The sequence below is a fragment of the Choloepus didactylus genome, chromosome 5, assembly GCF_015220235.1.
Source record: "Choloepus didactylus isolate mChoDid1 chromosome 5, mChoDid1.pri, whole genome shotgun sequence".
Classification (NCBI taxonomy): Eukaryota; Metazoa; Chordata; class Mammalia; order Pilosa; family Megalonychidae; genus Choloepus; species Choloepus didactylus.
This window is the reverse complement of record NC_051311.1, coordinates 123,700,064-123,714,421: the sequence shown is the minus strand read 5'-3', so window position 1 is coordinate 123,714,421 and position 14,358 is coordinate 123,700,064. Positions and strand designations below refer to the sequence as shown.

The 14,358-nt window shown below is 33.9% G+C and overlaps 1 protein-coding gene across 8 annotated transcripts in view; it reads left to right on the top strand.

Annotated features, from left to right (window-relative positions):
* The window catches only part of DGKB (diacylglycerol kinase beta), a 748,227-nt gene that overhangs the window by 153,645 nt on the left and 580,224 nt on the right, over window positions 1-14,358 (top strand). For all 8 annotated transcript variants that reach the window (XM_037836813.1, XM_037836819.1, XM_037836816.1 and 5 more), the window contains exon 3: window positions 10,561-10,637. In XM_037836813.1, coding sequence (XP_037692741.1) covers window positions 10,561-10,637 — 77 coding nt within the window. The remainder of the gene's footprint in view (window positions 1-10,560; window positions 10,638-14,358) is intronic.

The window sequence follows — 14,358 nt, the reverse complement described above, 5'->3', positions numbered from 1 at the left end:
GAATTGCCTTTATTTGCTGTCTCCTTTCGTCTCATATTCTCTTAAACTCACTCTGATTGGGCTTTGGTTCCTACCACTAAACAAAAATGGAAAACCACAGAAATAGCAAACACTGCAAAGCATTGCCCTTCCCAACTCCAAAGTTGTTAAACATTTATCAGCACTCCACTGGACCATACCTGTCGATTTTATCACTAATTAGAATTCTTAATTAAAAGATATGTTCTCAATATAAATTTTTGGTTATAGTATACAATAATGGCTCAAATGTAACTTTATATTTTCTTTACATATATTATACAAAATAAAATCTGAATAACAATGTAAATTACTTCAGTGTCTGCCATATGTTTGCTGAATGACTTAGGAGATATTTTGTCTATCCAAAAAATAACTTTTACAAGTTTTTGGTTCAACTCACTACCCTCCCCCCTATATGGGATATGACACTCATGGATGAAAATCCCCCTGGCAATGCAGGAAAATGAGCCTGGACCCAGCACTGTGGGATTGAGAGAATCTTCTTGACCAAAAGGGGGAAGAGAGATGAAAAAAAATAAGGTTCCAGTGGCTGAGAGAGTTCAAATGGAGTCAAGAAGTCACTCTGGAGGGTATTCTAATGCACTATATAGATATCACCTTTTAGTTTTTAGTATGTTGGACTGGCTAGAGAGAAATATCTGAAGCTGTCAAACTGCAACCCAGAGACCTTGATTCTTGAAGACACTTGTTTAACTATGTAGCTTGCTTAGTGTGACTGTGTGACTGTGAAAACCTTGTGGCTCTCACTCCCTTTATCCACTGTATGGTCAGATAAGTGGAAAAATGGGGACAAAAATTAGATGAAGAATAGGGTGGGATGGAGGGGATGGAAATATTTAGGTGATCTTTTTTGCTTTTATTTTCATTTTGGAGTAAGGAAAAGGTTCAAAAATTGATTCTGGTGATGAACACAACTGAATGATGGTGCTGTGAATGACTGTACACTGTGAATAACTGTAGGATGCATGAATATATCTCAATTAAACTGTATTTTAAAAGGTAAATGAACAATGGGAGGAAGGAGGGGAATGCGATATTTTGGATGTTCTTTTTTGTTTTAATTTTCATTTTACTTTTTGGAGTAATGAAAATGTTCAAAGTTTGATTGTGGTGATGAAAGCATAACTATATGATGATATTGTGAACAATTCATTGTAGACTGATGGTTAGGTTCATGTGTCAACTTGGCCAGGTGATGGTACCCAGATATCTGATCAAGCAAGCACTGGCCTAACCATTACTGCAAGGACTTTTGTGGCTGCTTAATAAAAAAACCAGAAGGCTGGTTTGTTAAATCATCAGTCAATTGGCTGCAGCTGTGACTGATGACATCAATGAAGGGCATATCTTCCACAATGAGAGAATGCAGTCAACTGGATTTAATCCAATCAATTGAAGACTTTTAAGTGAAATAGATAGAGGACCTTCACTACTTCTTCGGCTGACCAGCAAAGTGTTTCCTGAGGAGTTCATTGAAGTTGCAAATTCATTTCCTGAGGAGTTCATCAAACACGTTCATTGAAGTTGCTAGTTCGCTGCCTGAAGAGTTCATCAAACATCTTCATTGGAGTTGCTAGTTTGCTTCCTGCCCTATGGAATTTGGACTCATGCATACCCACAGTTGCATGAGACACTTTCATAAATCTTGTATTTATAGATATCTGTTGTTGATTCTGTTTCCCTAGAGAACCCTAACTAATACACAGAACTTGAATGATTGTATGTTATGTGATATAGCTCAATAAAATCGCATAAAAAATGTAAAAAAAAAAGGTTTTGGTTCAAGACACTAAACTTAGATGCACATATCAAAAAATTGAATGTAGATAGATGAAGAAGGAAAAAAAAAAAACAATACAGGAAAGTGTTTTTAGGACTGGATGTTTAAAAAGGATTGTCAATAATAATGAATATCAAGACACAGGAAATTTTCTTTATATTCTCAAATCAATAGTTATTCAGAAATTAGTTATCTTTCCAGATAAAGAGTAATTACTGCTATGTGGATAGCAGTTTGCACAAAGCTATATTCATCTTTTTTTTTAAAAAACAAGTTTTAATAATGTTCCCAAAAGCTCAGCAGGAGCATGTAGATAGGGAACTAGGGAACTTGTACTCAATGCAGGTTAAGGGATTTGCCCAAAAGCATGTGGCAATTAGTCATGGAAGACCTGAACATAGGTTTTTCCAATATTAGATCCAGTGTTCTTTTTCACTATATTACAGCTCTTCCTAGTATAGCTGTATCATTAGAATATTCTTATGATGTTTTAAAAAATCCGTGGGTATATATTTCAATTTGTGCATAAACTGTAAAAATGTGGCTATTATTTCTTAATAATAATTCAATATTGCTTTCTTTTTGTATGTCTTTGTACTTTTTTTATTTTGAAATAAATTCAAAGTTACATGAATAGTTGCAAAAACAATACTAGCCCCATACACAGAATTCCACCATGCCCTGACCCACCTCCGCCGATAGCTCAATCCACCAACTTTAACCTGCTGTCACATCACTATTTCTTTCCCTCCCTCCCTTCCTCCCTCCCTATCTATCATCCATCATCTATTGCTCTGTCTTCTGAACATATGAGAGTTAGCTGCACACATTCTTGAACATACACTATAATTCACGTATGAACTTCCCACGAACAAGAACATTCTTTTATGTAATTCCATTAAGCGCAGCTAAGTATAAGAGATTCAACAATGATACAATGCTTACACTCTATATTTCCTTTTCCTTATGTCTAACTGTGTCCCTTCGAGCCACCTGTCCTCCACCCTCCAATCCCATCCAAGTTCATCCTTCGCATTCAAGTGTTGTCTAGTTAGACTGTCTTTTTTTCTTTTTCTTTTTTCGATTGTGGAAATGTTTCAGCCTAAATCTTCCCATTCCACCCCCTCCCTAGCCTTCCATTAGTGGGATTAATCACATTTAGAATGATGTTATGCTCTTTCCCACCATCCATTACTAGAAATTTCCCTTCACCTCAAACAGCAACCCTACACTCCTTTCTTAACTCCCCGTTGCCCCTGCCACCATTTCTCTTAACCCAAACTCTACTTTTCATCTCTATGGTTATATTCTCTGATAATTTCTTTGTGTTTACTGTGGGGCTTAAAATTAACCTCTTAAATCCCTATCAATCTTGTTTTTCTTTGATACCACCTTCACTTCAATAGGGCACATAAACTATGTTCCTATACTCCTTCATTCCCCCACCTTTATATAGTTGTCTAAAATTACATATTTTACACTGAGTTCAAAACACTGATTTGTCCTTAGAGTTTGTGTATGTTATATCATGTAGGAAGTAAATAGTGGAGTTATGGTTTAAAAATTATTGACTTCTATTTGTATTCCATTGTGTTTGGAGAATGTTCTTTGAGTATAGTCAATTTTTTTTTTTTTTTTTTTTTTTTAATTTCTTGAGGCTTGTTTTATGTCCCAGCTTATGGTCCCTTCTGGAGAAAGATCTGTGATCACTAGAGAAAAATGAGTGTCTTGGTGATTTGGGATGTAAGGTACTATATATGTCTGTTAAAATTCTCTCTATCTCTTTCTCCTTTCTTTGTCTCTCTGTTGGTAGGGCTTCCTTTAGAATCTGAAGTAGGGCAGGTCTTTTATTGGCAAAGTCTCTCAGCATTTGTTTGTTTGTGAAAAATTTAAGCTCTCCCTCAAATTTGAAGGAGAGTTTTGCTAGATAAAATATTCTTGGCTGGAAATTTTTCTCTCTCAGAATTTTAAATATGTCATGCCACTGCCTTCTCACCTCCATGGTGGCTGCTGAGTAGCCACTACTTAGTCTTATGTTGTTTCCTTTGTATGTGGTGACTTGCTTTTCTCTTGCTGCTTTCAGAACTTGCTCCTTCTCTTCAGTATTTGACAGTCTGATCAGAATATGTCTTGTAGTGGGTTTCTTTGGATTTATTCTATTTGGAGTTCGCTGGGCATTTATGCTTCGTGTGTTTATATTGTGTAAAAGGTTGGGGAAGTTTTCCCCAACAATTTCTTTGAATACTCCTTCTAGACCTTTACCCTTCTCTTCCCCTTCTGGGACACCAATGAGACTTAAGTTTGGTCATTTTATTTTATCTATCTTATCCCTGAGATCCATTGCAATTTTTTCGATTTTTTTCTCCATTCTTTCTTTTGTTCTTTCATTTTCTGTTCTGTGGATTTCTAGGACACTGAGATGTTGTTCAGCTTCCTCTAGTCTTGTATTGTGAATATCCAGGGTCTTTTTAATTTGGCCAACAGTTTCTTTTATTTCCATAAGATCTTCTATTTTTTTATTTACTCTTGCAATGTCTTCTTTATGCTTTTCTAGGGTCTTCTTTATGTCTGTTATATCCTGGGCCATGGTCCTCTTGATGTCCTTTAAATCCTTTGCCATGTTTTCATTCTTCAATTGTAGTTCTTTGATTAATTGTGTGAGGTACAATGTTTCTTCCGAAATCTTGATTTGTATGTTTGAAGCTGGATTCTCCATATCGTATGGTTTTATCATATGCATTAAGATTTTCTGTTGTTTTTGGCCTCTTGGCATTTGTTTTGCTTGATAGGTTTCTTTCAAATTGTATCAAAAAAAAAGGATATTGATCTAATTTTTCAGAGACACAGTTTGGTGATGTACACTTTCTCTAACTAACCAGCAGATGGCGTCTGTGAGTCACCTATGTCCCTCAAGTCAGTTCTCAACCTTTTTTCCATGGTGTGTGGGGAAATGATTCTTGTGTGTTCAGTTGGAGAGCTCAGTTTGGGTGTGTTGCTGGAGCTGTCCGCTCTGAATGTGGGGTGTGTGTACAGGTGGCCAGGGAGGAAGGGCAGTTCTACTGTTCAAATCTCCCAGGTTCCAGGAGATTCAAGGCCGCCACAAGAGTCTAAGCCTTCATTTCACTTCAGCCCCAGACCTTCTCTCTCGGTGTCGCACAAACCACTGGACTTGGCGTAGTGCCCCTGGGTTCTCCGAGCAGATCCCCCCTCCCAGCTGCGATCTTCCCTCAGCTGAGGGAATGCTGTGCTATGTCATCAGTGTGCGCCGTCCCTCAAGGGAAGCCCTGGGCCGCCGGGCTGTGCCACGGGGCTCTCAGCTCGTTTCTGAATGCAGAATGTCTGAGGCTGTCTTTACTGCAATGCCTTGCAGGCTGAGAACAGCTGAGGCTTTCTCCACAGAGAGAGAGCAAGGTACAGAAAAACTCCCAGGCTCACCCATCAGCCAGAGATAGCACCCGATCCCCTGGGCTCCCTATCCTGAGACAGATATGTCCCCCGATTCTCCCAAGGTCAGTTGTCACCAAAAGCCTCTGTCTGTTTGTTGAGGATTTGCTGTCTGTATTGAGCAGTTGATATTAAAACCTCACTTGGAGCTGGGCTGAGAAAGTGCATGGCGCAGCTTCCGTGAGGGAGGGGCTCCCGGCTCTAGGCTCTCAGCTCTCAGCGCGGGTCTGCAGTTTTACTTACAGATCTTATGCTGTGATCTCGGGCATTCCTCCCAATTCATGTCGGTGGATGTTGAGTGTACAGTCATGTTTGTCTCCCCGCTGTTATTCCAGGTTATTTACTGGTTTTTTGTTCATTTATGAATTGTTCTGGGAGAGACTAAGTCTTCCACTTCCTTCTATGCCTCCATCTTCCCAGAATCCTCTTTGTACTTTTGTTATAATTCTTGCACAAGTAGATAATGAACTTTTGTCTCTTGGTGTCTAATTTCCAAATCTCTTATTCTATATTACTGTAGGGTTTTTGTTGTTGTTGTTTTCTTTTTTTTTTTTTTTCTTTTCTTTTTCTGACTACAAATTAACCTCCTTTTTTTCACCTGGAAAATTGTATTGATAGTAATATCAAATTTTCCATCTTCTGGATTTCCACACTACTATTATTTTTTTAAAGTTCTAATTTTTTTTTTTTTCCCTAAAAGAAGCTCCCTGAGCAGCAACCAGGCAAAATATAGCATTCATATGGAAGAAAATGTGGTAGGAAAGAATTTGCTGATGAACTCTCACTGGGCAATCCACTTTTTTGGTGCATCTCTTTAAGGATCGGAGTAGTAGAATCACATGAGCCACTTCTTAAATATACCCTTGGCTGGGCTCTACCATAGGCCAATTCAACCCATGTCACACTGTGTTTTGGACCCAGGCATTAGTATATTTTAAAAGCTACCCACATGATCCTAGTATGGATCCAGGTTTGAGTACCACTGGATTAGACACAAAAATGTTTGGGTTAGCCAGTTAAAACTATTTCAATAATTTGAGATAATCTAGCTAAGGGAAACTTTTACTTAGCAATTTTAATAGAGTCCTGGTTTGCTCATAAGTTGTGTGTACATTAATGCTAGCTCAGTATTTAAACTGGAAATTTCTTCTCTTTAACAGTTGAAGCACATGACTCTACAGGGTTTAAATGGCCACTACAGAGATATAGGTAAAGATTTCTAGGCCACAAATGTCCTTTGTGGTAAGCAGAAAAGGCTGTATGGGGGAGTCTAGATTTTTGAATGGAAGTCTTGAAAGCACTGAGATGAGAGAACCAAAAGATGGCTTTTCTACAATCCCATTTAACGTTAAGTTCAAGGGCACCAGCATCCTCTCTCAACATTTTAAGAGCTGGTTTTTCCTCCTGGAAAACCAAGGTCCTCACTGAAACTGGAACAGTACAATATCTACTTTGGAAAATAAAGGGCCAGGTTATGAACCGCCATTCAATCCTTTAAAAAACTGTTGTTTATGAAAAATGACAAATGCATTTTACAAGTTGCATAGTTTTGGTGTTAACAGTGGAATATATGATTGTCTTCTCATAGCAGCTATGACAACTATTTAGGTGGTAAAACAATTAGTCTTGACCTTTAAAATCCATTTAGGTTGGAACAAACAAAAAAAGTTTTGTCATGATGCATAATGAGAATTTGAAGGACTTTATATGTGTTATTTGCAGAACTTTTAAATTTTTACCTCTGTTTCATAATCCAGTCTTTTCCCTGTACTTTGCCCACATAATGCAATATAAACAATTGTATATTTATTTTTTAAAATACATTTATATAGTTAAATAACATATATTATGCAAATTTGCAAATTTGCATACAACATACATAAAAAATTATATTCTAATTCCATTTTCAGATAGAAACATAATCCAGAACAAAAAAAATGAAATAAAATACTGTAAAACACTTTGTTAGAAAATATCAATATAACTATTTTTAGTTTTAAAGAAACAATTTGGATCTTCTATATTGTCTTATTCTATTCTTCTTCATAACTCCACAGAATATAGAATTTAGAATAAAAAATCACATAGGTTAACTTTCCTCAGAAATGATGGAAAAAAAACAGTAAACTATATTTCTTGTATATAGAAAATATGTTCTTTTTCTTTCAATTCATGTTGTTATAAGAACATCAAATATTTCTATGTACTAGAGAAATAGTTAAAAAAGTTCCCTGAACTAAATTAATAAAGGTCCGGTGGACTAGAAACTATTTGCCTTGGCTGAAATGGAAAATTATATCAGCTTTTTCTCAACAGTAAAGAAAACAGATTTAGGTCATATCAAAGAGTTTGAGTCACTGTTTCACCACCTTTTAGGTGTGTGCTTTTAATAAGTAACAGTTTCCCTAAACTTGGTTTCTTCATGTGTTAAGTGTGGAGGAAGTTTGATAAGGTTTTAAGGATATTGCAAGTTTCAAATGAGATAAAACATTTTGCAAAACACTCTACACATGGAAGCTATAATTAATAGTGTTAACTGTGTCTGTTGTATAAATTGGGCATAGACTGTAAGATTGTTATGGGGCATCCCAAGGAAGGTAAGTTGCCACCTACTGTTGCTAAAACAAGTCCTGAGAGGTTTTCTGAGCAAGGTGGCAGGTAAAATGTGACATACATTATGGCTGAACTTCATTTGACATTGACGTAAATTCTAGGCAAAAAAAAAAATGTCATAAATAAAGGAAGGCATGGGATACCTTGAGAATTGATTAAATTTTGAATTATAAATAAGGAAAGCATAGAAAATAACTATGCACTGGTACCTTTGGATCTTTTCTTTACTTACCTATGATACCAAGATGAGGAATTTATATTTCAAACTGAAGATGTAAGAAACTCTTTAAGGATAATGTTATGTTTGATGTTATGTTCAGTATGGAACAAAGGAACAGAAATTTATTTAGTCCAGACACTATGCTATGCATAATTCTGCAAGATCCATATCATTAATTTGATTTCAAGTATTAGGAAACTGAGCCTCAGAGGTTAAAAATAGGCCCAGGGACATTCAATCAAAAATTGTGGAGCCAAAATTCAAATCCAAATCTATAGGGCTCTAAGTATTTTCATTACTCAATGGGGCCTTCAAGATTAATCTGGTAAATGTGTGTTGAGATTTTTTAGAATGAAGAGGCAAAAAGAGAGTGAAATCACAAAGGAAGTTCATTCAAGATGTAACAGACACCTAACAAGATGTGTGGTCAACTAAAAGTGTTTCATTTTTCATGTAGCGTTTGTTAGGACAGATTAGCTTGACTCTTCCATTTTCTAAACATTGCCAAATGCACTTAATAATTTAATTTTTATTTCAGAATAATGTAAATTTAATATTCCCAGAAAATAATGCAAAAATTTATTACATGCATCATTTTGATGTAAGAGAAACAGACTTACATAGTCCAATAGTTGAATTTAATAAAAATGTAGTGAGCATCTAAAGTGTAAACCTGATAGTAACTGTAGGGTATGCAAAGATGGCACGTTCCTGGAGTGTATAGATTAGTGGGCAGAAAAAGGTGCACTCCAATAACTTTATAGTTAAAAAAAAAAAAATAAAAGATGATAAAATGTGGATAGATTATGCTATTTAAACCAAAGACTGAACAATGGTTTTTTGTTAGGGCAAAGGCAGGAATTAAAATATGCTTAAAGAGATTCTGTAGATTTTTTAAGGGATACACTCCATCCAATCCAAGGAAAAAATAGTGATTTTGATTAGGCAATTAGAGAATACAAACAGCCCATACCCTCACTGAAAGAAACTCCATATCATTAACATAAAAATGCAAATTTAAACAAATTTTAAAACTAGTTTCAAGGAGAAGTCATTTGAGAATGTTGGCAAAGATTTGATAAGGAGAATTGGGACACAATTCACATTTCTTTGCAGGTCATGGATTTTCTAGGGAAATGTACAGAGCATTTTGAAGTTAGAAGAGACTTAAATACTATTCATTGTAATGGATTTGAAAAACAAAGACCAGAGATTTTTCAAGTAACTTATCAAAAATCACATGGTTAATTAGAGGTAAAGCCAGAATGAACTCTGCTCTTTCCTTGATCCCCAGTATACCGTGCTACGTTTCATATAACTGTCCTCAAAGACGGAAGAAAGTCATTTAGCATTTACTGAAAAATTACTATATTCCAGGTACCATGGAGATAAAAATCTGTTAGCAAAGTTAGGATGGGACAGAAATACAAATGAGAGATGAAGCAGTACAAAGATCACTGAGTCTTGGAGGAAGTCAGGATGGAATAGAGTCAAATGCTAGGAAACCATTGCCTTCTGCTTATTTCTCACATTTTGTTTCAAGCTTGTTTGGTCACTGTTATTCAAATTTAGTTGGATATTTAATTGACATCAATATCTGCCAGCTATGATTTTCCTCTTACTTAAATATGTTGCAATTATGGGAGTACTTGGTCAAAAATTATATTTTGATTAGTAAGGCAGCATTATTGTATTATTCTTAATAGGCAATATGTGAAATTATTTAAAATCTTAAAATTTTTACATTAGTTATTTCTTCACATTATTCATTATTTTCCTTATTTAACTGAGGATTGTTTCAACAATAAGCAAAGACTACAAATTACAGTGCTTTTGAAAAAATAATTTTAATAACATACCAAAAATGTTATTGTTAATTAATACAATTAAAGTAAGATTTACTCGTGAGCTTTATGTAGATTTTAAAAATTCCCCCAAAAAATATCTGCAAAATGCTAAAATATACATCCCTCCTTTGAATAAATTCACCACTGAGGTTTAGCTATATATTTTATTTTTCTTATTTATTTGGCCAGGTTGTTATTAATGTCTTTACATATAAAAATTCTATGAATTATAAAGTTCAACAAAGAATCTCTGAATTCTTATTTACCATATAAACTAAGTTTTTTTCATTTATTTACATGTCATAGTCCCAAAATAAAGGAAGAAAACACATTATGTATTAATTTATTCACTCATTAATTCATATAATGCATAGTTCAGTAGCCCCATTCTTGGGCAATGCCCTTGTGGAAATCACACTTTTTTTCTTTTCTTTTCTTTGTGATTATCATCTCTAATTAAATAGCCTTTCAAAAATCATGAAAAAAAATTTATATGCTGATTTTTAATTTGAGTTTCTGTTGGTGATTATATTATAAGAGGTCTTTGTTCTGGATAGTGCTGATAGCCACAATACATGTAAATAAACAATTTCTGTGTTTTTTATTTCTCATAGATTCTACAAAGAAATTAAAGGATGTTCTTGAAGAATTCCATGGTAATGGTGTGCTTGCAAAGTATAATCCTGAAGGGGTAAAACTTCTTTTTTCTTTATATCAGTTTCATATATATGTTATTGGGATACATTTAATATGCTTCATATATAGACTATATATATTTTGGATGGATAGATAGATATACACACATAAACTGTAATATAAATAAAATAAAGTTCTTAATGAAATTATGCTATTCTGGAAAATATCTTTAGTACACTTTCAATCCAAAAATATTTTGCTAACAAAAATAGGTCTATGTTGTATGCTTGAAATAGAAAAGATCATCTACAAAATAGTGTTAGGTTCTTTTCCTAGAAGGCAGGAAATGAGATTAGAGAGGGGAGCAGAAGAAGGGTTCCTGATTCTTACCCCATGACCTACAAATTTAACCCAAAACAGATGTGAGGTGGGGACAGAGAGTTGTTCTTTTCAGGGAATTTTTTCCTTCACCAATGGAAGATTCTGTATTGGATATAACTGATCTATCAAACTAAAGAGCCAATTTGGACAAAAAGGGAGGACTTTCTTGCCTCTAATTTGTGCTTAGCATATTAATTAACATAGTACATATTAAGATTTGCAATCCCTGATATTCTTTCCCTATAAAGTTTCATGTCCTGTCATTTGCTTTTGAATACCAACCTTAATGAATGAATGCCTTTTCCTTCATAATTATTTGCTAAATAACTTTTCATTTGATCTTAGCTGAGATATGTTACATTTTAAGTGTATGATCACCATTACTGCATGTTCATTTGCAGCTTCACCCAAGTGATATTTGGGTTGTATGGGAGTTAAAACAAATGATCTTTGCAAAAGACCCTTTGCCTGAATTTCTTATCTAACTACCTAGATAGTTTTGTTTCCTAGGTGAATGTGACTTGATTTTTATCACTGTTGTTTTGTGTTTGCATGTTTCCAAGAGCATAGTTCTTGGTTATTCTTTAATATTGTATTTCTCTGAGATTTATTGAACTTATATTTTAGTTATCACAATCCAATCTCTAAATTCAAACCTCATAACTTTCATATTGTTCTATAATTTCCTTTCAATATTTCTTATAGCTAGCTATAATTCTTATCATATTTTATCTTTCTCTCTGTATTCTAATATATTACTATATAATATACTTTTTAAAACTCTTCAACCTTACTAAGATTTATTTTCCTTTCTAAAAATGAAATTAATATTTAGTGCCTATACAAGATTGCAGAAACTGAGGCAACTGAAAGTCATCTCCATTTTCCTATATGAGGAAAAAACCAGTATCGTGTCTACTTTTTCCTCTCACATTTTATTTCCCAAAATGCTTTAGAATGAGAGAAAAAAATCTTGACAGATAAACTTGTAGAATTGAACATATCAAAGTCCAAGAAATCAGAAAGGCAAAAGTAAAGATAAACACCTTTACTGAATTGCTTTAAGATCCAAAAATATCAATATTTTACATTGCAATCATAGTTGAAAATTTGCATACTATTAAATCTGTGAATAGAGATAAAACCTGTTTTTTCTCCTTAAAGCTAGCTCCTGGTTTATAAATATAGTTGGAACATGAACTTATTTGCAACGTAGCCTTTTTGTGTCAATGATTTCTCATTTAAACTATTCTCAAAACTATTCCCATTGATATTGTGTATTTCATGAAGACAAACACTGTATACGGGATTTATTGAGGTAATTTACTAGATTCATTGTTAGACATATATGATGTCAGCCTTTTCAATAATGGAATACCTCACTATAAATGCACAGATCTATGGTTGAAATGCATTAAATACATTACTAAAAAATGAACAGATGGAAAACAAAAAGCTAGATCTCATAATGACCCTAAAGCAATACTAATTTGAGAGTGAACCACACTCTAATCTTAAACCTGAAAGGAATTTCTTCTTCAGAATAAAATTTCAACATTTATATGACTATGTTAAAAACTTATATGCATTTTATAAAAGCTCATAAGAAATAGTTAAGAATTTCCAATGTTGAAAATGAAATCTTTAAGACCATGAAGTTCTCATCAATATATGACATCATCTATTTTATGAAAGTCTATTATAATAGTATGACATATGAATTCACATTTGAAGTTATCACCCTCTATTGACTGGTCAAGTTGAGCCCAAGGTTATTTGGTGTGGATGACTGTTAATGGATGCTCAATTATATAAGGTAAATTAGAAAAGGGAATTATACAGTCTGCCTTTAAAATGAATAATTAATCCTTATTTTCCAAGATGAGCATGACTTGCACTAACCACATAAAATGAATTTGCGTAGAGAGAATAATCTAAATATCTCTTAAGTTGCTTCTCCTTCTACAAAGTACAGCTGCTTAAAGGGCAGATGCTGTAATTTTTTTGCTTATAATTCACTTGAATTACTGAATTTTAAAAGAGTTGTATATAAAAATCTGAGTCAAATGAAGATGTGACCTGTTTAGGTATATTTTTAAACGTAATGTGTGGATGAATCTTTTAGTTGTCATTATTTTCTTTTAAAGAAAATGTGATAATCATTCTTTGAAGAAATCAATGACAGAAACATAGAATATGAATGTGTAAAAAGGCCTTAAAGATTTTCTAAGAATAAAAATCTGAAAAAGGCCTTGTAATTCCAGACTTAATAAAATCACAAAGTTTTTAATAAAGAAACTCGTCTGCAGAAAAGTAAAATGACTTTCCAAGATTAATAGGTAGGTTCTTGTCAATGAACAATTAAATCTTATTTGTCTTAAATCACACTTTAAGGTTGATGCCTTTCCTCTCTGCTTCGTTGACTAGCTTTAGAAGGAGATGGAAAGCCTTGGGAGATAAGATGAATAAGGGGAAGGAGAAAGTATTTTAAATACACTGGATGGCATTGCTTGCGTAACAAGTGTTTCATATCCCAGTACACAGAATTATTACTGACCCATGCCTAACAATGTAAGAGATTTCTATTTATCTCTACCTAATCTATAAATATGATAACAGCTCTTTTGTAGTAGGGATCCAGTCTTAGTGAGAGGGTTTACAATAAAACACAGACAGGACATCTCAGATGTAAATGATTTCATGAAAATGCTGGAATTTGGCAGTATGAGAAAAAATCACTTTGTCATTAAACACACATGATTTCATCCTGGATTTTCAAATTGTATCCAAATAGTCCCGTGACATCTAAAGAGAAAGGAAGAAATTAAATAATGGCAGACGTATAGAAATATAGGCATGGGGAGAGGCTAGACATGTTATACTAAATAGGAAGAAGAATCATCAGGAGTGGGGAATAAGTTTTCATAATCTAATTATAGCTTTATATATACCACTATATTTTCATAATTTTCTTTGAAAGGTTTCAAGAATATTGTATGTGTTATTCATATTTATCTTGTGTCATTTAGAACTGTTTGCTTAGTATAGTCAAAAATTGATAGGTTGATCTAGGCAGTGGTTCTCAAATTTTAGTGTGCATAAGAATCACCTGGAGGACCTCATATAACACAGATTGCTGTCACCACCTCCCACCCTCCCACCCACACACCTGTCAGTGTCTGATTCAGAGGTACTGGGGTGAATCTCAGAAATTTACATTTCTATTGATTTTCCAGTTGATGCTCTGGTTCCACATTTGGAGAACCATCAATCTAGTGCATGTTTTTAAATCAATTTGTAAATTTGAACTTTTAATTAAATTATCAGAGGTATGAAATGATGACTATAAATTAACTTACATTAACACATGTATTCTTTCTTTCCTTGCATGCACA